The 27,245-nt window shown below is 44.3% G+C and overlaps 1 protein-coding gene across 2 annotated transcripts in view; it reads left to right on the top strand.

Annotated features, from left to right (window-relative positions):
• Window positions 1-27,245, top strand: part of RSBN1L (round spermatid basic protein 1 like) — a 281,128-nt gene that overhangs the window by 181,321 nt on the left and 72,562 nt on the right. For both annotated transcript variants that reach the window (XM_078679246.1, XM_078679237.1), the window contains exons 4-5: window positions 10,850-10,987; window positions 27,051-27,193. In XM_078679246.1, coding sequence (XP_078535372.1) covers window positions 10,850-10,987; window positions 27,051-27,193 — 281 coding nt within the window. The remainder of the gene's footprint in view (window positions 1-10,849; window positions 10,988-27,050; window positions 27,194-27,245) is intronic.

The following is a 27,245-nucleotide window of genomic DNA, read 5'->3' as shown; positions in this document are numbered from 1 at the left end:
TTGAAATCTGAACTAGGACTCTGAAAGGGAGAAGGAGTATGGGTGCAACATGTACTGCTGTGTACCTGTTAACTTACTCATATTCCCCATTTTTTTTTTTAAGAGTAGTAGATCAACTATTCGTGGGAGAAAGGTCTAATCCTTGGTGCCATGGTGCATCAAATATCTGCTGTTTAAGCCGCAATACATTACTTACTTTCGTGTCTGTGTTCTTTCCCGCACCTACCCTTTGCCCTCTGTCTTGCACGTTTTCTCGTCTCCCCCGCGCCCCTCACGTCGTAGTCCTACCCATTTGCTTTTCTCTGCCCCTACCAGTGCCTTTCAATGTTGCTTTCTACACCCATGCCCCAGTGTTGCTTCTGTTCTACCTCCCGATCCCTTGTTTCCTCACCCCCTCCTCGTGCTGCTTCCTCCACCTGCTTTTAAATAAAAATATAAAGGAGCTTGCGTCATTTTGTAGGTGTGTGCATGTGTGGTGTGCATGCCTATAAATGACAGGTGAGTGCATCATAGGACTTTTTTTCTTGCTTAGCCATGCTACACAGAATTGGAGTGCTCTACAGCAACACTAAAAGCCGTAGGTAAAGTTAACCCCTTCGGTGCTCATGACGAGCTCAGCTCGTCATGGCATATACCTCTCAGGTGCTCATGACGAGCTCAGCTCGTCATGACCACACCCGTTTTTATTACGGCCCAGCACTGCAGGAGAATCGCTCCAGCAGGCATGAGGTTAATTGGTCCCAAAAGTGGAATCTGCTGGCTTTCCCTATGCCGGTTATCTTTGTTCCTGAAAGTGTTGTCTATAGGCCCACATCATGTACCGCTCCAGGGATTGTGTGTGTATGTCTCTATGCCCATGCTTGACATGACCCAAGATAGAGGATGAGGACACGTTCCCCAGAAAGAAAATGTATATTGTCTGTATTTCTGTAACTGCAGGTTTTAGATCCAGGCACTGAAGTAGTGAGGATGGTGGGGAGGCTACCTTCAGAAATTCCATGAAGACTTTGTAAGCAAGAAGCTGCTGATAGTTCTTTCCGTGCTCTTCCTTTTGGTTGATGATAGGTGCAGACTGCAGTTTCTGACGTGCATGGGAAGAACATCTCTAGGTGAGACCTGCCTTTTTTGTCTTTACTGATTACAACTTCAGAGAGGCTGATGATAGCTAGACTCAAAAACCTCTCACTTCTTTGTGCTTAGGTTGTACGTGCTCCAATCTGGAGTGATACCTTTTGTGAAAAGCATCACTTGACACAAAGTCTGTGTCTGGAGAGCAGCCTGATTGGGACACTTCAAAGAGAACCATACCAAGCCAGTTCTAACGTTTTTGACAGTAGATCCAGGTATAGAAAAGTCTGACCCTTTTCCAGTTTCTTCAAATCCAAGGAAGGAAGTACTCCGCTAAGGAGTGCTGTGTGACATGTCTGCCTTACAGCTAGTCTCCCTGAGGTGAGGGGACATCACCTGAAGTCTGCACTTTCTATTGGAGAAGCTAAAGGCCTGGAAGCCTGCCTTCCTGTTGAGATGTGAAAGGGGTCTGCCTGAGCTTTCAGGGGGGAGACTGTCCAGGAGGAGGTGCCCAGTGCATCCTAAGCTAGGTGCTACACATACTGCAAAGAGTTCCATGGGTCAGTCTGTTTCCTGGTAGGGAGGACTTCAAGCAGTTGTACCTGCATTGGCCTAATCAGGGCTGCATCTTCCTGCGTTAGCCAATTGGTGGCTGCATCTCCTGTGGTTAACGCTTCACCCGATTAGATCTGCAACTGCCTGCCAGTGCAACCATATGACTGTGTTGGGAGGTGCAGCAGTGTAGGCAGATAATCAGGCCATGCTGGTTTGCCTGGCAGAGTGTGGGACTGTCATCCCTTACCATGGGACGCTCCTGCATGAGTAAAGTGAGGTGCTGGATCTTCTTCAGAGGTGCATGGAAGGACTATCCTATTACCCACTACTCCACCAGAGGTAATGACTTTGAAGAAATGTGCACATATGATGTGGGTAAAATTGAGATTGCACCTGAGCTTGAGGCATGCCTTACCTACTGGGGAGGGGGGGGGGTGAACAGTCATCAAGTGAACCTGCATGGGATTAGCACCATAAAACTCAGTGGATGTAAAACCACAAAGGAGAATAATCACCACGATCACCGCCCTGTGAAACAAGTTGAACTGTGTAATTTTCCATACAGCAGTGAAATTAAAAGATACTATATTTTCGTAAAATATATGCACTTGGCTGGAAATTAAAATTGTGTTTGGTGATTGGTTGTTGAGCTCTGAGCTCATGCCCCATGGTACGTCCCTGAGAAACCTATGACTTCTCTCCCTGGCTACCCGTAGAGTCAAATACGGAAACAATTGTACTTGACCCAGTTTGCAGAGCCACAGTATGATGTAACCTAGGACACCAGTATCCAACCTCCTCAACCACCTTGGCTGATGCCTAATAATGTCTGCTTGCTGTAAGTAAATTTTCTTGGTGTTGGAGTCACAAGGTGATTAGTAAATACCTAGTGTGGTAGTGAGCAAATGTCATGTTGGTTTAGCAGACCTTGGGAGTTGAGTTGTTTAAGTATGACTGATTGTGAAGTTAGGATGGTACTCCTATTACTTCATCCTCCTACTGGTTTGTAGTCAGATATAGATATTGCCCATTGCGCAAAAAAGACACAAACAGAACAGAGCTTTCCGAGACACCTTAACTGATACTGTCTACCATCACAGTAAACCATAACCACCCCTGCATTTTGGGGGGACCTTAACATCTGGTACCGCCAATCCAACCTCGCCCAGTCAAGAGCCATCTTGGCTAATGTAGAGGCCCTCAACCTTCCTCAGCTGGTGACAGACTCAACACATGCATTCTGACACTGCTGAGATGTAATTATCATCTTGTAGCAATAGCTGGAAACTGAAAGAGCTTCAGTCTGCCAGATTCCTTGACATTGTAGACGGGAATAACATACTTGGACCTCTAAATTTGCAGCGGCAATGTCAAAGAATCCACCCTTGATCTCCATTTGGGGTATTTGATCAGAAGACACTGCCAAACTCTACCGGTTGTGATAGCATTCCAGAATGTGTTTTCTATCTATAATGGCAGGTACAGCATTATCTCACTAAATTCCCTCACTATAGCCTCTTTTGCCACTCACTCTTGAGTTTCCCAAGCATCCATTTTCTTTCTCTCCATTACGGGAGCTGATCAGTTCCTTCAATGTAGCCTGCTACAATCATCCACACAATACTTGTTATCTTAAAACGAGAAAACCCAGAGGGTCTGGAATCTTTAAGACTGGACCAACTGTCTACGTGCCAGAAAAGACGTGGCTATTCACCAACCACATTAAAAGTACCTGTTCCAAATGAAAGATCCTCAGAAGAGGACAATTGAGAAAGTAAAATCCCACAAAAATCTGGCAAAGGCACCGAAGTCCATGCTGTCATTAAAGAAAGTAAGAACTATGTAAGTGGTGATGAATCTGACCTCTCTTAATGCCTCAGATTAATCTTCTCAGAGGAAGCAACTTTAACACAATGCAGGCACTTAGGCTTACTTCTGGGATGGCCTGAAACTACAAGACACTATAATTTCTGTCATGTCACGTGAAGACCGCCGATTGTTTGCATCGAAGGACATGCCTCTTTGTACTCTGTAAACTGCAACGGATCCATAGCACTGAAACAAGACAAATGCTTAGTCATTCATGAGAACGTATTGTATTAGTGCTACATTTACCTCAATATCTATTCTCCTACCTGAACAGTCTGCACAGTGATCCTAACAAATAGACTTTTTCTTACTGTACTTTTACATAGTGGCGAACCGTTTTTAGGAAGGTCAGACTTTCTAGTACCCGAATTGGACTCAAGAAACGTGTAATTATAAACGTCAACCCATTAAAATATTCCCTAGCAGCCTTCACACTGGATGTGAAATATCATTTGATGTAGTTCCCTGGCTCCTAGCACTTCATCTGCACTCTTCCTCCTAACACAAGGAACTAGAAAAGGATGCCCTCTATTTCGTTATTCTGCCTTGTACTTGAATTGTTACTGGTATTGCATAGAGAGAATACAGTATTCAGTGGTATTCAACTTGGGGTCCAAAGCATGCAGATTATGTACACAACATAATTCTCTTTGTTAATTTTTTTAAATAAAATCTACCCTTCAAGTTACTGAATAGGCTGACATTCCTGGTTATGCCTTTAACCCCTTCCATGCGGCCGCGATTCTGCGCCTGTGCGGCAGTTTTATTGAGTGGGCGGGTTCATGATGAACCCCAGCCGTCATCAGCACACGAGCACGACGGCTGGGGTACGTCATCAGCATGGATGGGGTTAATAAAATAAACTGAGTGCAACCCGCTTAACATACTTAAACCTTGGTGGTGATAGAAGAGGAGGGTATTTGGAATACAGGACTGTTAAACTTGGGGCACTACCAAAAAGAAACAATTGATCGTAATACTAAGCACACAGCTGAAAAGCTTAGTGACTTGCTTAATATTTATCTTTGTGTGGATGAATAGACAAAATTACAATTATTCATGCTTCGCAGACGATTCCCTCACCAACCCTTTTCTGACCTTGATAAGATTATAAACAAATTCTCAGTGGATTTAAAACTCAGAATTGTGCTCGTCTACCCACAAACAAAACAGAGGGATGAATGCTGTTTGTAAAGATTAAAAATTAATATTTAATTATCAACCAGTAATTTGGGCACACACATCCTTAAATAGTTTCATAAGCGCATTCTCCGCAACTTTAAAGGTTGCAACTAGATAGATACCCAGTGCCATTCTAAACTACACGCTACCGAAGTCTAAAAAAAGCAAACCTTTCTCACAAACTCATTGTGGACATATTGGGAACCATTATAAGATAAGAGTGAAAAAAATAATTAAATCCATATACTGAGTCAAAATGTTTGCCCAGACAGTATTACCAAGGGTCATAATATCACAAAATGTGCCTCATTATGCTGTATAATTTATCATTCATTATCCATTTTGGTAAAGAATATTCTGAAAGTAAGGGCTTCACTGCTTCTCACAGAAACCGAAACCGACATCAACCCAAGATTAGGATGAACCCCACCAGCATCACGCTCACCTCAGTCTAGTAGTAATCAATGTTTTCATTTACCTTTTCTCTTTGGATTTCTTTCCAACATTTTTTTTTTTTTGCTTTATTCTTTTCTCCATCACTACCCCTTCTATACACTGTTGTATGTTGCCTTTGTGTGTTTGTAAATAACCATTACTCACAGGGCTCAACAATCTTTTCTTCAAGATATTTTTCGTGCCAAAAGGACTTGTGCACCAGTCTTCTTTTTCTCTTCTCTTTCTGTTAACATTACATTCTACACCACCTTTTTTTCAATAAATTTGTATTTCATTTGTATTTGATTTCATTCTGTAAAATGTATTGGGGAAAATGAACTACTTCTAATGGCATACTTTAATCGACAAAATATGGGTTTGAGTCTGGTGCTTGTTAAATGCCCTCAGAAGGTCAACCTTGAGAGAGCTATTAATAACGTTGGTGCAGAAATTTAAAGTTGTACCACAACATTTCACACAATAAATATCATTCATGAAAGCTTAGGAAACTTAGCAATTAAAAGAAAAGAAGATGATTAGACCCAGTATGGCTTAGACACAGTGTCTGACATACTCATCATGCATGTGTTGCCCAGAATACCACAACTGGGTAAAGATAGAACTACTCAAGCCACTATTGGTTTAGTGACACTAAGAGAAGAGCACAGAATCCTACTTATCGGAGTCCATGCTGAACCATGCTCAGCGATTATTACAGTGCCTGGTATAACAGGCCTGAAGAGAGTAAAAGGATAGCTGTTGTGAAGGGATGGGAATAGTCCAGCCTGGTACATTAATCGGAGAGCACATAGTCACATGTACAGCTTTCCTGTTTGTTAGTTGAAAGATATTGAGGGCGTTTTACAATACTTAAAGGCTACAAGCACAAGGCTAATGTTGTGCAAGAGGGGAATTTGGCGCTAACCACATTCATCATGGCATCGTTCTGTGTGGTTCATAAAAGTAGTCAGTTGGCCAAAGGCTGCGCCAGATTGAAATCAACACAACTTGAACTAATATGAAAGTGCATATTAGAATACTTGCCACTCGATGATGTATTAATTGCACATGTACTGGGTAAGAAAACTCCGGAATTTAGCATTACAAAAACCATTCCTCTAAAACACACTAAGACAGTGGTGGCTGGTGACATTTCAAAGTGGTGAGGCGTAAAAGTTGAGATTTATGTAGTGAGAAAATGAAATGAGCAATCCCAACTAACATAATTATGGCTCAGGGCTTTTCTCACCCTGGGCACGTTTTGAAAAAAGTGGTGAAAATGTTGCATTTCAAAGTAAATTTGAATCAAAAATGTCATGAAAAAGCTAGAAGATTTATGAAGCAATATTTAAACACATGAAAAAAGATAACATAATGGGAATTATTGGGACACTATAAAAACTTCTGCCCATTCCACATCCCTGATTAAAATGTAATCCACAGCCTCACAATTCAACATCTTCAATATTAATTATTTACAGGAAAATCAATGTTGAAACTCCATTATCTTAAACACCTATAAAACGCTGGCAGAGCCACTAGTGCTGGTTGGATTTAGGTGTATGTTAGTTGCTGCGTTAAATTTCTGGGTACAAAAGAAAGCAGAGCTCACACAGGGATCAAAATACATGATGGGTGACAAACTATGGGAATCAGAGAAATGTAATTTATCTGTTTAAGCCACGGCCTTAATTACATAGGCCATACCCCTTTTAGAGATCTCCACTTCTTTCATCTTAGTACTGCTTCAACCCAATTTCATCCTCCGTCCTTCACTCCCTCTTCCAACACTCCACAGTAGCTTGTCAGCTCAAACTTTGTGTTGTGCTCCTCCTCTCTCCTACGCTCTTGGACGCTTCTTCACTCTGCACTCCAGCTCTGCTACATCTGTAACCACTTAGGACCTCCTCTCTCACCCAAAAAAAAAACAACCACCCAAATATCTGCTTGTTGCGCCTGAATAGCAAAATCTCAGATTCTGTTTCTTTTCCAGTAATGAAAAACTAGAGACGAAACTGCCCCTGCTGGCCCTTCGACTCTGTCTGAGATCTGCTTTTACTAGGCTTTATTCTATCACGGAATGGCACAGTCAAGGTGTGCACTAAGCCCTTTGGAATTTGCAAAACCTTGACAAGGAACTGACAGCCAAAGGAATTCAATGGACCCAATAAAACTGCACCCTCTGCACCCACAACGATCACTTTAAAAAGAAATGAAAACCGATCCATTGGACTGGTTAGGGATTGAGCATACAGTATCCATCTTACTGATACAAACACACGTGTCTGCGTACAGAACCACAACATGCACACTGAAATACTGGTACATACAAAAGGGGGGCAGACTCACCAGCTATTCAACGTCACATATACATAGGAACCAGGGCAAGCACATAGGTGTGTACATACAACTGCAAACATGCATGCATGCATGCTTTCGGGTGTGCAAAGCCAGGAAGAGACACATGCACCCTCATGTACTTAAAACACACACACGTAACGAACACAGGCACTCTCCGGACACACTTTAACAGACTGTTAATGTTGCCAGACAAAACCTCAAAGGTGAGCTGCAGAATATTTAATGCTAGGTATTAATATGGAGAACTTAGTGACACCTGACACAGACTTCTTACACTCAATGAGCCAATTCTAAGTTTAGAGGCCTTGCTTGACCCCCACTCCAAGTTATTATTCTAGTCTCTGCAATTAAAGCCTCTTTTTACCATATCGATTGGTGACTGGATTCTGTATAATTCCTGAATCACAGTTTATTAATTGACATACATCAGATCTGTGTATTTATGCTGAAAACAAGAGAATGGGTTCTGATAAATCTCTCTGCACAGGCCCAGTATTATCACCGTGAAAAACCACAGTAGTGGTCATCACCGATCAAGTAGCTTTAAAAGCAAGACACTACATTTTTTTTAATGTTTTTGATTTTTATTATTTTGTGCCAACTACTTAAACGAGAGATGCTTTTTGGTGCTTGGAGCTTCTTAATAACGGTGAAATCACACATTAAAAAAATTAAGAATGTAGCAGGTGACAAAGCAGAAATACCAGGTATACTGAGTCAAATCCTGAAAACGCTTCAGGTTTTGAATAAATATACAAATGCACAAGTAACCTGACGATCTCTACCGTTCTCAAAATCGAATGTCCTTTCTAACTTCAGCTCGTAAATCGTATTTGTTTAAAGATAAGCATTTTACGTATATTTTTCAGTACTTACCTGATTAAATGCCGCTGGTCTGGCAAGAACTGGTGATGGTGTCTAAAGTACAGCAGGTTTAAATGCACATCCTCTGAGAGTCCCAGTGCGTGGGCCTAAGAAGTGATGAACTCTCTAATGTAGCCAGGGCAGGGCAGGGCTCATGTTATCGCAGCTTAAAGGATAGGTGCCAACATGTATTCTTTTGGGCCTGTGTTGCGTCGAACAAGATGAGAGAGGTGTGTCCACAGAGAAAGGGCTGGGCTCCGCTTCAGCTTCATAAGTAACGGTTACGTTTCCAAAAGTGAAAGCTGCACACGAGGACTGAAGACAGAATCCGGCTGCACCCCTCCTACAGCCCGCCCCTCTAGTGATGAGTTTAAATTGTTTCCACCCATTACCTCGTTTTCCTTCTCAGATTGTCCTGCCCCCTGCCATTGAAGTGAATGGAGTTCTGTGTAACTCCTCCCAGGGCCATTTCGAAAGCGCCCGAAATCCAACCTTATTCAGGCATTGAAAATCAGCACGCCCTCTGCCCTGATGTCACAGCTGTAGCTTGTGCCTGCAGGTCGAAGAATACCTCGCCCAGCAGGCATATACACAGCAGGAGCAGGACATCTGCAAAGTTCATCACAGCTACCCATAAAAAACTAATAAAGCAACAACTGCAAGTAGTAGTTTCTTTTCAGCTGTGTGGTGACGATTTTCTAAATTCTCTTTTTGCCTCTCCCCTCAGAGTGGTAGGGGTAGGGCGACGCCCATTTTGCCCATTAACACTAGCCGCCCCGGAGTTTTGATATTAATGAAGTATCTTAAATTCATGTCTAAACCAGTGACTGTATACAGTGTAGATTAAACAAATGATTTAACAACGTTCCTTATTAGCTCACAACTGACATGAGAAAATTAAATACACACACTTGTTGTCAGGAAGGCATTAGTGCATTAACTTGATTTTACCAATGTTTGTAGACGGACAAAACTATTAACTCCAGGTTTATTAATCCACTTTCGATTGAGAATTGTTAGTTACGTTGTTCAGTAATTCACAAAACATCTAGATGTAAGAACAAGAACGCATTCATGTATGAACGCTGCCACAGTAGCTTTTATTGGCAACATGTTGCTGTCCGATATATGTCCAAATGCAACATGGTATAAAGCACACTACTGTTGGATATCCATGCACGGCCAGAAGCAGTGGTAGGACATACAGTGCTAAAAATGCTAGTTGATATCCAGCATTCGCATCCACCTCCATGAAGGGCAAGTACTGCTATGCAGTTAATGCACACCATATGAATGAATTATAGTTTTTCATGTTAGAATGTGACAGTAGTTTTGCAGTTATTACCGATTTGCATGTGACCCTTATTCCCAGGGAAATTGACAAATTAATTGTTGCAGATGATCTTATTACAACACTACCACTTACCTTATGCAGTGCTTGTGATAAAGTAAACTCTTTCGATGTGTCAAAGGTGTATGGCACAGTGGGTGGTGGATTGACATTTCTGTTATTTCTGCTAGTCCTGTGATACACTCCTAAAGTAAACAAGATTTCCTATTCGTGACTCGGCCTTCAAAACTGGGCAGACTTCGAATCTACAATAGCATCAAGATTTAAAAATATATTTACAGGCAAGTAATGTATTTCTTGTATTATAAACAGACTAGAGCAAGAAAATAAGGAATATATAATATTTGCATTCTGAAGCTATGAACTGGATAGCTCAAAGCATTATACAAATATGGTCAAACTAACCTAAAATGTGAAAAAAGAAAGCGGCTAAGGCTGGATCTTTGACTTTGCCAAGTGTGTTAAAAAATGGAGAACTGTATGCCAGCTAGACGGGCTGTTTTGTGGGTTTATTATGCATTACACTTAGGATGGCTATTTCTGTGCAGACAATAGAATCCCGACACCCCTGCGCGCCCCCCCCCCCCTTCTGCTTGGTAATAAAGTTGGGTTAGTTCAAAATATAGGATAATGTTGGCTTATGTAACTAGATGATACTTCTAAAAATAATGCAGGCCCTGTAGTCTAGAGTCTCTTTACTATTGCAGTGGCCAGCCTTAATGGTAGATCAGCTTTAGCTGCATGCGTAATAAGCAGATGTTTTTGTTCCAGGAAGTTTGACAAAAATATGTCGAGGGTGCGTGGGAGTTGGATCAAGACAGTGACTGAGCCACATTAGAGGAGGTACCTACATTCATTGTTTGAATAAAGCACTTTGTGGGCTTCACCTAGATGGCACAGTGTTCCATTAGTCGGTTACAGGAGAGAGAGAGCATTTGGGCTACGAGCAGCAGTTTTTACTTTACTAGGTACTCTTTCGTTTTAGAGTAGTATTACATCGAAAATATCCAACTTTTGGAAATAGTGAAAGTTAAAGGATAGATATTGAATTTGCAGTAATGTCTTGCTAGTCTCTGAAAAATGTTTAATGTTGGAAGCAAAATACTCAATAGACTAATGTATCCAGTTGTTAAGATTTTAAAGTTAGATTGTTTCATCATTTAGGTAAAAAGAACATACTCCCATGGTACATATAGAGCTGGTGCAATGCGACAGATAAGTTTGGTTGGAGCGGTGGATGAGGAAGTGGGGGATTACTTCCCAGAGTTTCTTGATATGTTGGAAGAGTCCCCTTTCTTAAAGGTAAGTGTGTATTTTCTTACAATATATCTTGGTTATTCACCTATGTACATTAGGTGTTTATAGTGATTGTAGTTCTTTTTCCAATGTATTTTTTTAATCACTAATAACTTTTGCTCGATTTAATAGATGCTTAAAAGACTTTCATAGGAAAGTGTATGCTATCCTTGGATTAAAGAAAAAAAGTCTCAAGTTTGGTATTGGGGGATGATGCAACATGGACTCCAAAACGCTGTGTTTCCATTCAAACTATGGGAAGTTAGGTATAAATCCATGAAATATCAGGCACAACATTTAGGGTGGTGGTATTCGTTGGGCTTTAGAACTGAAAACTTAATGATTCTTCTGTGGGTCATGATGTGGCCTGAATGAAGACTGAAATGGACACTCTAATGGCAGTAGGTTAAGAGAAGAGAAAGGAATTAAACAACTGCTAGAACCTTATGATTGAAGGTATTTTCTACCAAGGGCTCAAACCTTTCAATGGCAACCACAAAAGCAGCAACAACCGCACAGCCAGCCTTTCCAATAAAGAAGAACCTTGAAAGGAATAGGAGGTAAACAAACATCAGACGCCACAGGAAAGCCTTCACAGAAATAATAAGACCTTAATTCCCTTCTCTCTCTTAGTCACACCAGTGGGTGGAAGGAAGTATGTCAAACCATCTACAAGAGTGGCAGAATATAACAAAAGGGTCTTGAATGTTGTTCAGAGTGGACATTCTTCAAAGTTCAAGCCTCCTCCACCTACTGCACTGAAGAAGAAATCTTTCTAACATTGTCAAGACTTGTTTCAATAGGAAATTAACATCCTACTTTAAATAATGCAGTAGAGGAAGTGTGTGCTTACCAAAAATGTGTTGGTTTATTCCTGTTACTTTGTGGTACAAAAGAAAGAACCAAAGCGAGATGCTCAATCTATCCGTCACCAATAGATAACGGAAGATTCATTCAGAATGTTGACTACACCAGGTCTATGCCCTGTTACATCAGGGGGATTAGATGTGCGCCATAGTTCTTCAAGACGTGTATTTGACCATTCTGTTCATAAAGAAAAACAGGAAGTTTCTACGATTTGTGCTAGGAAAATATAGTTTCAAATTTTAAGTCCTACCCTTATGCCTAAAGTCAGCATCTTGGTTTTTCAAAGTGTATGGCAGCAGTTGGTAGATTCGATCTCTGAAAATGAAAAATCATCATATACCCTTACCTGAACGATTAGTTAATATAGGCATCATCTCCAGACATAGTAAAGAAGTACTTCCAATTAGCAGCGAATATCTTACAAAGCTGGAGTTAAGAGTCAACCTTCAAAAGTCAATTACTCTAGTGCAAAGGATTCGCTACTTATGGGCGACATACACCTTTTTCCGCAAAAGTGTATCCTATGGAGGAAAGACTCAAATCTATCCAGCAGAAGTGTCGCTGTCTGAAGAAAGTACTCCATCCAATAGCTCTACAGATTTCAGCATTTCTGGCTCCATGCATCTGTCTAGTTCCTAATGCCAGACTGCATATGAGACCGTTACGGCAGTGTTTTGAAGACGGATGGAACCAGAAATAGGGAAGCTGGGAAAAGATATTATCGCAAGACGCCCTCCAGTCTTTCCCATGATGGTATCAAGAGGCCAACCCCCCTCGAAGGGATTATCTTTCCATCTGGTCATTCCCTCACAGACCAAAGTGATAGATGTATAACTTGTTGGATGGGGTGAAAACATAGACCCACCCACAGATCGAGGGAGCATCGTAGAGAGGGAGAAATCCCACCAGATCAACTTATTGGAGTTAAGAGCTGTCCATCCAGCTCTGAAATCATTCTTCTCATCATTCAGGACGAGTACCCTTGTTTAGGCGGACAATGCTACCACAGTGTATTATCTAAACAAACAAGGGGGAACACACACTAGAACATTGCCCCTTGAAACCCAAATCATTTGGAAATAGCTATTGGTGAGTGAACTGATAACTACAACAGTCCACCTACAGAGGGTTGAAAACACACAGGCGGATACCCTAAGTCAACTGATGAAGAAAAATCTGGATTGGATCCTAAATGAAGAAATACTACAAAGTGTCCTCAAAGAGTGGGGCTTGCCACATATATATATATATATATATATTTTCAGGGGCAAACAACAAAAATGCCCAAACGTTCCTCAAGACATTACTATTAAGGGTCCATGGGGAATGGCCTTTTGATCAACTAGTAAGGTAATTTTCCCTACTTTTTTCTCCCATCTCACTGATTTAAACAATGTTGATCAACTACAATAATCCAGAGAAAGAATGATTCTTGTAGCCAAGGAATGGCCACGAAAATAGTGATTCACAGATCATGTTAACCTATCAGAAAGACCACATATGAAGCTGCCTTGTAGACCAGACTTTTGCTACTGGGGGCCAGATCTTAAATCCCAACCCATCATCGTTGAGCGGTTGGATTCTTGAAGTCCCAAAGTATGGACATTTAGATCTTCCACAAGAGAGACTGTATGGACAGTTATAAAGAGGCGAAAAGACCTTGCACTAGTGCATATTATGCATTTAATTGGAAGGTAGTCTGCATCTGTTGTATACAGAATGACTATAATCCTGTTAGATGCCAAAAGAGGTGGTTATTCCGTATTTGTCTTAGCTATTGATTTTTGGAGTAGGGTCGTTGAATTCCAGGTATTATGTTCATAAGAGCTTTACACAGTTTTACATAAAAACAGAATTGTAATGAGAACACACCCTTCCTTCCAAAGGTAATGTTGGGTTTGCATGTGAATCTATCCATTTCCTTGCCAAACCTTCAACTCCAGTAGAAAGGGCTTGTCACTCTCTAGATGTTAAAATGATTATGAAATTCTTTCTATTCAGACAAAACAGAAGAGATCAGGCAAACTGACCAGTTGTTCTTGGACTAAGGCCCAACAAGATTGGTCTTTCCAATTCAAAGCAGTCTATTTCTAGAGGGATTTTTTCATGCATTACATTCGGTAAACATCATTTGAAACGAATGCGATACAACGTATTCCATTTTAACATGGTCATTAAAACGACTACGTTGTTACATCGCATGCCATTACAATGCAAGTCATTACAACAACTAGCTGTAGGGGGCAGAAGGTATTGGATTTAAATTCCAACACCTTCCCTACTGTTGCACAGACTGGAGCTGGAATAGTAAATTATACTTTTCGAAACTTCAGTGACCCCCCCGCCCCCTACACCAAGTAACAATGCGGTCGTTGTAATGTCTGCGTTGTAATGGCATGGGTTGTCAGCGTGTGCGTTGTAACTTGACCAATTCATTACATTCTGTTACTAGTTCGCGAATAAACCATAAAGTCTAAAGTACATTCAGCTACAGGGAAAGCGACTACAGTGGCTCTTTTGAGTGTGTCCATTTCAGTAATTTTAAAATCTACTATGTGGAGATCTATACATACCTTTACCTGAAACTGTTGTTTAGATTCTTTATCTTTATTCATTTTATTGCGGCCCATAGGGCCATAAAAGCACATTAAAACCATCACAATGATTGCAAACATAATTCATTTAAAACATTGTCCATTACAATGACATAAACGCATTGACACATGCCTAGATTTTGTCTATGCTCTAATCATTTCAACAACCTAAAAATCTACAAATATTTCATTCTAGACAAAAAAACAATAAAATTAAGTTGCAGCACGGTAATTCGTAATAATTCAAAATATGGAACACAGTATCATAACGATCAACAGTGCGGATAAATTAGCCAGTTACTGAATGAACAATCACAAAAACCTTTTCCATAAACACCACATTGAAAATAAGTATCTAGGGACAGCAAAAACTATTGGCTGATGTGTATCAGTTTTCAAAATCCTAAGTGCCTCCAAACAATGTGATGTACCTAAATTCCTGCAAAGTTGGACTAGCCATTTAGACCTACATTTCTTATAAACTGGGCAAAAAAATATAGCATGGGCCTCGGTTTCCTCAGCTGTACTGCAAGAAAGGTATTTCTGCACCGGAGCATGGCCCTCACCTCTCCAGCGGCTGGTAACTGTACGCAGAAGAAGTTATCCATGCCTATGTAGATCTTCCTCGCTAAGGCCGGATGTACTTCATCCAAAAAATCCTCCAATCTGTAAATATGTTTATGCCCTAGAAATCTTACTGTCAAGGATCCCAGAGTAGAACTCATCAAAAGAGATGACAACTGAAGCCCTATTTACCATTTAGCAAGTTCCTCTTTTGACACAGACAAGCTGGCCTTAGCAGGGTTATCCCATAAACTCGCTTTCCCCATTGTTTTTAGCGTTGCCCTAATATGATGGAGCCACTGCAACATTCCTGGCCCCTAATAACCCTAAAATCTCCTCCAGAGCCAACCGATAAGAGATCAGCTTGAGGGTGGCCCAATTCCCTCCAAGATAGGTCTAACACCTAGATCTAATCTAAAGGGGAATAATGGGGTGCTAGGAGAGGAGGCAGGAGGGGGATCATCAACTATTGCATGATGAAACTATTATCAGTCTTTATGATGTCACTTACAGGCTGTTGTCCCCTAAGCTCGGCCCCATGCATACTAGTGTCTAAAGCTTGTGATTTACAAAACTCAATGGTGGGGCTAATTGATTTAAAAAGAACACCCTATAGAGCCCGCCCGTGTGCTGTGCCAGTTTTAAGCCGTTGCTTGGTAATATGGAACGACCAGTCCATATGCTCACTGAGCGTTTTCCCTAGATATTCGAATGTAGATACCCTCGCCAGAGGAATTCCATTCAAACTAGGATTTAAGCGTGTAGAGTGGGATGGATTGAAGGCCATAAATTTGGTCTTGGTGCTTTTAATTTCTAAACCTCTTAACGTACAGAAAGCATTGCAATTATCCAGTACACTTTGAATACCCATTGGAGTTTTTGAAATAAGGAGGGTATCATCAGCAAACATCAATGCAGGCACCTTTACAGAGGTGAGCCTAGGTGCACCTTTATTATTATTAGTATTCAGTGTGTCCATAAGGCCGTTAATATACAAACCACATATTGTTGGGTCCTGTCTGACTGAATCCCCCCCCCCTTTTTTGCTAACAATGAAGGGTTCAGAGAGTTTCCCCAATTTGCCACAACGAACCTGTGCAAAATTCTTCTCATGGAGTGTCTTAATTATATGGCACAGGTAGGATAGTACCCCCATACCAGCCAAAACGCACCTATGTAAATCTCTCGACCAAGTCAAAAGCTGTCTTCTTTAAGTCCACAAATATCAAATAGAGGCTGACGCCCTCAAAAACTGCAGTTTTCCAATATAAATGTTGTAATCTGAAGACTTGGTCTATCGTAGATGTGCGCTGCCATAAACCTGTTTAAAAGGGGCTAAGAGCGTTATTTTCCTCCATCCAGCCCTGCAGTCTCTCTAATATCACTTGAGAGGATACTTTTATATTTGCTAGGCAGCAATGGGGAACCTTTCTTATAAATAGGGATGATTTCAGCCCCTTCCAGTAATAAGGGATGGGCGCACCCTCCGTTTTAGCTTTAAAGTTTACCCACAAATAGGGGCCCCAGATGTCAAGATTGGAAAATAGAGGTCCCCAGGTATTTTATCGATACCATGGGCCTTGTGAGGGGCGATCTTAATAATGGCCCTATGCACTTCCAGATGAGTTATGACATGGTAGTCTTTCCGGTCAAGGGAAGGCAACTCGCTGGTAGGCAAACCCTTGCCACTGGTTCCAGCCACGGGATCAGCTTGTCCCTTTGCTGCACCATACAGGGACCGGCAATGCTCATTGCACACATCAGTTGAAATAATATGCTCTTTGCTCATTCTACCTTCACGATTCCCAGTCGTAACAATACTCTAGAATGCCTTAGAATTCTTTCACTTAGTGGTGCAAAGGAGAGAGTCCAATTTTGCTTGTTCCCACTTTTTTTTGGGCTGAGTTGATAGCATTTTTTATAAGTGACTCTCGCAGTTCGAATCAAATTACTATCTTTAGTTTTTAATGCCTCTTATTTAGCAACTCTGCACTGTTAGTTAAATGTTAAACCATGAGGATGCATTCTTCCTGGGGTCCCCAGAATTTATTTCTATATAAAATGGATCTTTAAGGGTGCCAGATTAACATTGCGTGAATCTTGGCCACCATGTCAGTTGGGAGACTTTGCCATCAGATGTATAGCGTTGCTCACATCTAGAAGAGAAGTACGCACCATATTATAGAGAGCTATTATAGAGAGCAAGCTTCAATTGAATCACAAGATTGCTCCAATGTGATCCATTGTATTGTACATTTGGAGGAAGTCAGTCTAAGTCTACCATCCAGCTGAACAATTTGTGTCGCTGTTGCGCTTCTAGTGGGCAGGGCTAAATCAAGGGACAGAGCATTATGATTGCTATCTTGTCTGGGCATGATTTCCATATATACTAAGGGCCACAACCTTACAGCAATATGGATTTAATCTATTTGGGATGAGCACCCTAACAGATTAAATGTATGGGTTCCCTGGCTGTCTTACTTAGTGCTCCCTTGCAAGCCCGTAAGGATAATTCAAACTAAGAGCATTGATTTGAAGCACCAGGGGGATGATTACTTAATGGGTGGTATAGACAACACTGAAGTAGCATACAGCTTATTCTCGTCATACAAGATATCCTCATAGCTAGCATCAAGAGGCTCAAAATGACAGTAAAAGTCGCCCCTCACCACCTTGAAGGCATTCTCCAGTAATGTTGATAAAAGGATCATTAATTCCTCCATGACCGAAGATTCATGGCCAATGGCCATTGTTCTAGAGTAGACATTGACCAAATACACATCAACTTTGGGGATGAAAGTTAATAAGACACAGTGTCATCAGAGAGGGTATCTATCATGTTTGCTGAGCATCCCAGGTGTGTGGCTACCCATGTAGACAACCCGCCTTTTGGTCTGCCCCCCTCTCTACAATGACTGTCTTAAAGAAGGCTGCATTGGCTAAATTCTGGACTCCCTTGGTCAGGCAGGTGTCTTGAAATAAGCATATATCGTACTGATCTATTGAGCGACCCTCAATCACTACAATCCAGTTTGCCCTTCAGCCCCGCAACATTCCACAACACCACTTTGATAGGCTTTGTAACCGGCAAAGTGCCCGAAGTTGCTATAACACCATACTGAGCATTGTACTCACCCAATTCTTTCAACACTTGACTCTGCACCCCAGTCTTAAAGTTGTATACACTACCAGGGGGCTCGCAAAAACCTGATTCACACACCACCCTACTATTCCCTCTATCTCCGGAGAACCCATCTAAATTAATGAAATCTTGGCAGGATGTATGGGAATCTAGGGAGGCCACTACTCTCACCCCCTGCCCTTCATGATCTGAGCAACCGCTAAGTTAGGGTGAGCTGTCGGGCGACCTTCACCCCACATATTGCCATCAAAATGTGGAGGTCTAGCCAAATGGGGTAAATACATTATTCTGATCTCCCTCATTAGACCTGGAAGCCTGGCCTGCCCTAGTATTACTAAGTCAGTCCACCCTCTCCAGCACATAACATCAGTTAGCTGTGGGTATCTTAAAACTCAGGGCACACGGCACTTGCCGATCAGAAAGATCATATTTTGGATTTAAATATTTAAATTCCAGGAATTTGGGGCCCACTGGTGAAGTTTGCCATTAAAGGGAGGTCTATGAAAATAACCCAGAGGTAAGTGTGTTATGGCCGAACCTGACTCCTGAATAGAAAGTTTTCCTGCCAAAAGATTGTACGCCATCTGTAGAGTCCTAAAGTTAATGACCTGTCTATGGGACCCTTCCCAATCCAGCTCACCCTACATGTTAAAAGAATACTGCCGGCCATATCGGGGGTGATGTTTCTATTTCTTTTACATCAGTGCAGACATTTATTAGTCAAATCCTCATGGAATACCCTCTGCTTCGTTTTTAGTTCTGGGACCCCTGATAAATTCACAACATAGGGGCAGGAAGCAGGAGGTAAATTAATAATTGGGAGTTTTGCATTACTGACATTGGCAGCCTCTATGGGACTCAGTCATGCCCAACCATGGGTTTACTCTTTCCAGATTTTACAAATGGAGGGCTCCTTGGATAGTGCCATTTACCTCCACAATCACTTCCAAAATTGCTGCTCTCCATTGCACCTATGTTACTAGCCCTTGGCAAGGCAAGCAAGGGTGCAGTATCAGTTTGACAGCCTCTATGTGTTGGGCCCTTTAGCCCCCCAGATGCTTCGCATGGAATATCCCTGTATAGTTGTTCCATCATGTCCAAGTGAGTTATTATCGGTGTAAGTTCTTCGAGAAGAATAGACTTGACTTGGACTAAGATGTCCTTTACTAACCACGTTAGCCAAGGGGGCTGTAACACCTCACACACGGAAACCGCATTGTCCTTTGACCTGGTTGGTACATTTTCATCTCTGCCACTTCTAATGGACTTGGGGGTGCAGCAGGCCTTATATTTCCTCTTGGTAGCCAAATGCATCTCCTCGCTCCTTTCCTTGATCATAGAGCAATCATTATCCAAGCCCTGCTGAGGGCTTTTGGCTCGGGCCTAATCGTGGACGAGGTTGTTCTCATTTGCAGAGCACCTAGGGCTGCTAGGTGAGACGAGCTGGGGTCTAGTTATGGAGCAATGGACATCAGAGCTCAAAGAGCCATCTCTCTGTAAGCTTTATTTCTGTGTCCACCACCCCTATAGCCCTTTGTAATGTTATGTCAAATTAAGTGTGTTTTGGGGAGAATATTGGAGAATGTGCCTTCATTGGGCATTTCCACTTCCCCATTACTAGGGCCAGTGTTTTCAAAGTTTGCACTGCACTCAGCAAAAAATAAGGCCAACTTCTGTAACACGAGGGGGATACCACGCTATGAAGATTAGTGCCCCCCACAATGAATTTTAAAAAAAGGTCAGATTCAGGCATTGCGGCCACTCACCCCAGCGGTAGCTCTAGCAGTAGCTATCTCTAGGCCGTGGTCAGGGACTGGGCGAAAGAGGCACATTTTGTACCCTTGAAGGGCGTACCTACCGCAAGAACCTTGGCTTGCACTTTTAGTCTGGCCATTGTTCAAGCTCATGGTATTCAGAGAGTTTTGATTTCTGATAGAGGCTCTCAATTTTTGTCTCACTTCTGGAAGGCGTTTACTAAAAAATTGAACATAGATAGTAGATACACCACTAGCTATCATCCAGAGTCAGGTGGTTAAACTGAGCGAACCAATAAGGAATTAGAGCAATATCTACAACTCAGTTTGTTAGATCAAGAAGGGGACTGGCCAGATTATTTATGGGCAGCTGAGTTCGCACATAACAATGCCAAGAATGTGTTGACTGGTTACACCCCTTTTTTCTTAAACACAGGTAGACATCCGCACCAATCATTAAATTTTCAGGAGGTTGATGTTCCAGCAGTAACAGATTTGGTAGAACATATGGCACAGGTACATAAATTAGCTAAAGAAAATCTAACCAAGTCTAAAGTTAGCTACAAAATGTATGCAGATAAGAAAAGGAAGAAGGAACCAGAGTTTTAAGAGGGAGACAAGGTTTGGCTGAATACTAAGAATCTTAGACTAAAGGGAGTCAGAAAGCTACAACCTAGATTCATTGGTCCTTATTCAATTGAGAAAAAGATAAGTGCAGTGAACTACAAGTTGAGATTGCCAAAAGGATTACGAGTTCATCCGGTATTTCATGTTTCACTATTAAAGGAGGTGTCAAAGGATTTATGGATGAACAAACCCCCAAGGCCTATTCAAACAGAGAAAGGAGAAGAGTTTGAAGTAAAACGAGTGATAGACACTAGAGTACAAAAAGGAAAGCTGTACTACTTGTTAGATTGGAAGGGTTATGGACCAGAGGAGCGATCATGGGAGTTGTCTACTGATGTTCATGCCCCCCAGTTGATTCGAGAATTCCATAGGAAGTTTCCACACAAACCCCTGTTGAGAGAAGGTACTTTGAGGGAGGGAACTGTCAGGGTTGACAAGGCAAATCAAGGTAGGAAACACCGAATTCACATAATACACCATCAGACACTAAGGCACAAGGTTACCAAGGTAAGTATAGGTAGAAAATACCGAATCAATGTTATTTCGCACAAGACAATGAGGCAAAGACGGATTAGACAGAGCAGACAGAAGTTAGAACAAAAATCCAAGATGGCTACCGAAAGCGCCAGGAAAAGACTACCGGTGAGCGCACTAGTGTTTGCAGGCAATCGGGAAGAACCAGGTGTCGAACGCGGATTGCTGCGCACTTCACCTGAGTTTTGAGGAGCACCAGTCGCAGTGAAATTGCGTTGCGAAGTCTGTTAGGCAAAGAATAAGGCATCGCGAAATAATAAAGGTTCTTAGAGTCAGCGGATAAACACGAAGTCCATCCTATTTCAAGTAAGACCTTTCCATTATATTTTTGGCACATTTTCGGATTGGAAGCTAGCGCAAATGAAAGAAATATATGTTTGTAGACAATAGTAAGGCGCAGAAGAAATACTGACACCAGAGGTTGGGGGCTTCTTGTAGCGGAATTGTAGTACGCAAGGAAGTAACCAGTGAGCATATTCATAGTGAGCCATGAGAGGAGTAGTCAAGCATTAACTACAGGAAAACACAAAGTCTAAGACCACATTTAAGACACTGACAAATACATTTAAAAGCATAACACTAGAGTGGAGTAACTCGACGTGTAAGCAGACAGGAAAAAAGGTTTGAGAAGAAGTGTTCCAGGTGAAGCAGGAGAGAGAGAGAGAGAGAGGGAAAGGATAATAAACATAATACTTACCTTTTTCTGAATCCTAATACAAGGCAGCAGCTGTGCAGTAACAGGTGAGACAGGGACCTGTCAAGTAAGAGAAGAAAGAAAAGATTAGAGATAAGGAAAGATTAAAAGACTAACCATTATATATATATATATATTTATATATTTAGTTACAGCACAGAAGGCAAACTACACTTAATAGAAGAAGAGCAAGAACACCACTGCATTTGGGTAGGTTAATGGGAAGATTTACACACAAGGGTTAAAAGACTAGGAAGATAAGAAATGTGTTCATAGAGAATTCTTTTGCAGCTGAACACAAGCCAAGAACACAGAGGAACAGACAACTTCGTCTGAAGCTGAAGAAAGAGTTAGACGAGGTGTGACGCAGTGTGTGCAGTCTCTTCTCTGTCACATCCCCTTTCCCCCCTCGGGCCTTTGTCAGCATACAAGCAACTAAGATTTGTTGCTGGAAGGTTCGGTAGGGGCTTTGGGAACTTGAGGCATTCTGCTCCTGTGCATAGGAAAGAAGAGCATCAACTCTGATACAGAGTTTGACACCCAGCATCCCTGCGCCCCGTTGGGGCGGCATCACGCGCCTCCACCCAGGCGTTGTCCGCGTACGTGACGTCAGCGAGGTCACATAAGTCTCACCACTGCATGCCTACGTCAGTTTTTTCCTTTTCCGCGTGAAGCGCGGATCCTGATCGTGCTCTGGGCCTGTATAGGCCTTTTGCTATTGCGTGTGTGTGGGAACAGTGTGCGAATGCCTTTGGGCTTTAAGACGTGCTCGTCTTGTGGACGCCTGATGTCGGTGACGGACCCTCAACCCATCTGCATGTGGTGTTTGGGGGAACACCACGACTCCACTAATTGTGAGGCGTGCCAGCAGATGAAGACGAAGTCCCGGCGGGAGCACCGGATGAAACTCCTCTCGACTCGCCTGTCCAAGTCGGCGGCGTCATCTCGCCCTGCCCCATGCGGAGGGTTCTTGAACCCGCTGCCTCCCTCGTCGAGGGCGTCCTTCTCCCAGGTCACAAGAGCATCGCTCGTCTGTCTGTAAGTGTCGAAGTTTGTCCCCGAGGGTCGGTTTCCGGCCTGTCGGGGATGTGTGCCCTTCGCGGGTGGTGCAGTCCAGCGTGTCGTCACCTTATCCGCCGTTTCCCAGTGTGGTTACAACTAGAGCCGAGATGGAGACATATGCAGCGGCTTTGCAAGCCTCGCTGGCTTCTCCCCCTCCTCCTTCCTCTCCAGGGACGTCAGTGGATCCCTTACAGTGTGCGGGGACCTCCGTGGCATCGCCGGCGGCTCCGACCCCCGCGCCGACTGGCTCGGACGGATGTTGGGCCGTTGGGGTGCGGCCCTTCAGGGTTCCCTCCTTCGGACCATGGCGCCTCTGCTTTGCCGCGATCTCTCGCCGGAGTCCCTGTGGTGTCGTGGGAGGGGGCCGGGGCTCGGGACGCACCCCCGAGCCCCTCTAAGTCCTCTGGACAGGCGGCGTTCTTGTCCGAGGCCGAGGTGACGCCGCTTCGGCGGCTGCTGGCGTTGGCGGCGCCACAGGGTTCGGCGGAGGGCCCCTCCTGCCCCGGCAGGGATCAGGGCCAGCAGGGGACTCCTTGTCCCTCCCCGGGTCCCTCTCGTCACTCCACGCAGACAGCTGCCTCGTCGGAGGTCAGGTCGGCGCCGCTCCTTTGCTGCCCCGGCTCCGGCACAGCCCCGGTCTCCTGCACCGTGCGCCGTGTCGGATGCTGCCCGGCGTCCTGACTCAGATTGCGGAATCTACGGCGCCAGGCCGACGTAGGGTCGTTGACTAGTCTTCGGACGCCTCCTCTTCTTCAGAGGTTCGGCGTTTGCTGAGGTCATCCTCACTGGGGATGGGCCGCCGCGTTGTGGCTTTTCCGCCGATGTCGTCCAAGGGCGGCTCCTCGCTATCTCCGCGGCCAGGTCTTCGCCAGAGGAACCGCAGGTTCTCCACTCCAAGTTTCCTCTTCCTTCTTTCCGGACCTGGCCCTTCCCTCCTCCGGGTGGCTTGGGGATGGCGCCTTAGCTCGCAGCCGTCACCTAATGAGCAGCTGCTTTCCCCTCCGCGGGCTCAACGGAGGCGGGTGCAGCTTTCGCTCGTGCTATTTTCACGGCTGTGGGAATTTGCGCATGGGTGACCCAGCTACCCATTTCCCCGTGGATCATCTTCTGGAGGTTCTCCATCAGGGTTCTGAAGGCAGGGAGCTGTTGCTTCCCTTCGAGGGTTCACTCCATTCTTCTCTCTTGGGTATTTGGGGCCGTCCCGGAACGGGGGACCCGGTGCCCAACACCTTCTGCACCGCCATCATCCGGCACCGCGTGATCCAGTGTGTCTTTCCCTTCACCCCTCTACCAGAGGCTCCGTTTTGCAGACTGCCTTTCCTTCTCTGCTGTCTCCCCCATCACGGGAGGCCCGCTGGCTGGTCTACTGGGGGCGCAATATGTTCGCCTCCACCAATGCAGCTCTGCGGGCCCTTAACACGCTGTGTGTTTTGGCTCTGCCCACTTCGTGTTTCTGGGACTCGGCGGAGTCTCTTATGTCTACTGCTTCACAGGAGGGTGTCTGTGTTTATTTGGGACACTATGCGTTGGATGGCCGGGAGCTGGCGGCGTTTATTCTTCGCTTTTTTTTTTTACATCTCGGAGGTGCTAGGTCGTGCCATGGCTTCTTCGGTTGCCCTTCATCGCCATGCCTAGCTTTGGGACGGTGTGTTCCCGGAAAACGTTCGAGAACGGTTGGTGGACCTTCTCTTTGATGGTGCTCTTTTATTCCATGCCCCTGCGGACTCAGCCATTCAGAGGTTCTTGGCGGGGCTTCGTCGTCCTCCTCCTCCTCATACTCCTTCTCCTCCCCCTCAGTGACCTGCGAGTTGATCTGGTTCTTGGAGTTCTGTTCTTCCGTTGGGGCGGGTCGCTCCGATTGTCTGTTCTGTGTGCTTCATGGCCACTCGAGTCCTCCTTGCTGGGACTGTGGTTCTGTTGGCTGTTGGCCAGCCCTTCTTGACTGTTTGTTTTTGCTTTGGGTTTTCTACACCATGCTGGCCCTTCTGTGTTTTTCCACTGCTTGATAAGCCTTCTGCGGGGTTTTTGCTGCAGGTCTTTTCTGATGTCCTCTGCTGCAGAAGATTTTTTCCTAAGAGGTTCCCATGTCTTGGGACGTGACCTGCCCTATGTGGGGTAATGGTGGCTGTTATATAGCCCTGTATGTGCTGGGGAGCTGTGGTCGCCTGCGGGCTTCTGCTCTCCGTGGCATTATAGTATATTGCAGATGCAATCCTCTTGCTAATGCTTTGGACTAGCTTGAGTTCCACCCCAGGGTGTTCTTCTCTGGGGTCGCTGCGCTGTTTTGCCTGATCTGGCCTGCTGTCCGTGGCCTTGCATCATGGTCCTGTCCGGTCCCACTTCTTTTTGGGCTAGTTGTGCGGTCTCCTCCCTGGGACGTGTCCGGACTCTTCTTCGCCTTCCTGCTCTCTGTCTGCGGCTGGAGTCTGGCTTGCTCGGAGTGCTTCATTCTGTGGTGTCCTCGGCGTCTAGCGGAACGTGCCGGTGCCGACCTATTGTTTTCTCTGCACCATTATGCCTTCTTGGGGCTTTAGTGGGACTGTCATCCTGTCCTGTCCGCTTCTTCCAGTGGGCCTTGCACCCGGTTCTACCTCTTTTCCCTGTGGGAGCAGTTGATTCCTGACATCTTGTCCCTTTTGCGGGCGCAGTCCTTCCCTGCGGGCCGTTCAACGGTTCTTCCTGGTTGACCTTGAGTTACCCTTTTTGGCTTCCACCTGTTTGGTACTAGCGGCGCCGTTCTGTCTGGGATTGCCTTTGCTCTGCCTCTCCTCCTTGATGTCTCTAGCTAACTCTTCTCCTTTGGTGCTCCTTTTCCTGGCCTTGGGCGGAAGTGTGTTGCCTTGTATGAGCGTGGGGTGCTTGGCCTCCTTTCGCCTTGCCTTGCTTCCTCTGCTGGGTGAAGGACAGGCTACCTCTTCTTTCTTTTTTCCGCACCCCCTTTGGGGATGGCGTTCTTCTGCTGGCGGGAGTTGTCCTTGCCTGGGGTGACAGGGCTCCTCATCCTGTCGGGTCTCGGCCCCTGTGGGACCCTCTGTTAGGACCAGGCGGGTGGAGTCCTCTCGCAGACCCTCCTTTCCCTTGGGTATGGCTAGAGTATCTATTCTACGTGAAAAAATCTGTGGCTAGTAGTCTCCATCAAATGTACAAGTTACTTACCTTCGGTAACAATGTATCTGGTAGAGATGATTCTAGCCGCAGATTCCTTCACGGCCCGCCCTTCCTCCCTGTTCTGCAAGGACTTTTGGCTTGGTCTTGTGCAGTTGCCTCCCTGTGGGTGGCTTTGTCTTCTATGGGTACTTTCTTTCCCTCTTTCTGACAGGATGTTCGTCCTGTTTCATTGTTCCTTTCCTTCCCTTGTGGGCACATTAGAGGACAGGTTTCTGGGTGCTTCTGTGCCCTTATGCTCTGGTTGCTCCCGGTTGAGGCTTACCTTCCACCCCGCCCCTCCCTCCCCTCCTCCCTTTATTACTAGAGTCCTGGGCCCTCTGCTATCCTCTAGGTTGGGGTCTTTTGGCTGTGCCTCTGCCCTTGGTTCCTTGTGGGGGTTGTCCCACTCTGTGATGGGGTTGTCTTGGAGTTTTGTCCTTCCTTGTCTGTCCCGCACTGATTCCCCTTCGTTGTTTTTGGTTGAGGTTGTAGTTCTTTGTACTGGCAGGGTTGCTGCTCAGGGCTGGGCTCTGTTCTTTATTCTTTCCCTGCCTTTAGGTACTGTGGTGCCTGGCACTGCTCTTTATGGTGGTGTTCCTCACCATTCCTATATCTGTTCTTTCGCACACTGTTCCTATACTCTTGCAGTTTTGTCTGATGGCTCCGCGTTGTGGCACGGAAAAGTTCTCTGAAGAAAACTGACGTAGGTGCGCTGGGGTGGGACTTATGTGATCTCGCTGACGTCACGTACCCGGACAACGCCTGGGCGGAGTTGCGTGATGCCGTACCCCTGGCACGCAGGGATGCTGGGCAAAATTTTTTCCGGATCCAGTCTCAAGCCTGGGGATAATTTCGACGTGAAGGAATCTGCGGCTAGAATCGTCTCTACTAGATACATTGTTACCAAAGGTAAGTAACTCGTACAATACATATATATCTCTGATGACGATGTTATTGAATATTAATGACTATCCATTTCTACCTCTAGGACATGTAGTATAAGACTCAAATAACTAAAATATACAATTCTTAAATCATTTGGCTAGTTCAAAGTAAATTATAATTTACCTTTTATTTCTTCTAGTGTACGTTGCCATGGGGGACTGTTTCTAGTCTACAGTTAAAGAGTCGGAAAGACAGTGACGATGGTCCCATCATGTGGGTGCGTCCTGGTGAACAGATGATCCCCGTGGCTGATATGCCAAAGTCACCTTTCAAAAGGAAAAGGTAAGCTTTTTAAGTTGATCTTCCACTACTCATAAGTCTTCCTTTTTCATTG

The sequence above is a fragment of the Lissotriton helveticus genome, chromosome 1_1 (genome assembly GCF_964261635.1).
Source record: "Lissotriton helveticus chromosome 1_1, aLisHel1.1, whole genome shotgun sequence".
NCBI classification, from domain to species: Eukaryota; Metazoa; Chordata; class Amphibia; order Caudata; family Salamandridae; genus Lissotriton; species Lissotriton helveticus.
The sequence above is the reverse complement of the archived record's forward strand: the minus strand, read 5'-3'. Positions and strand labels throughout refer to the sequence as shown.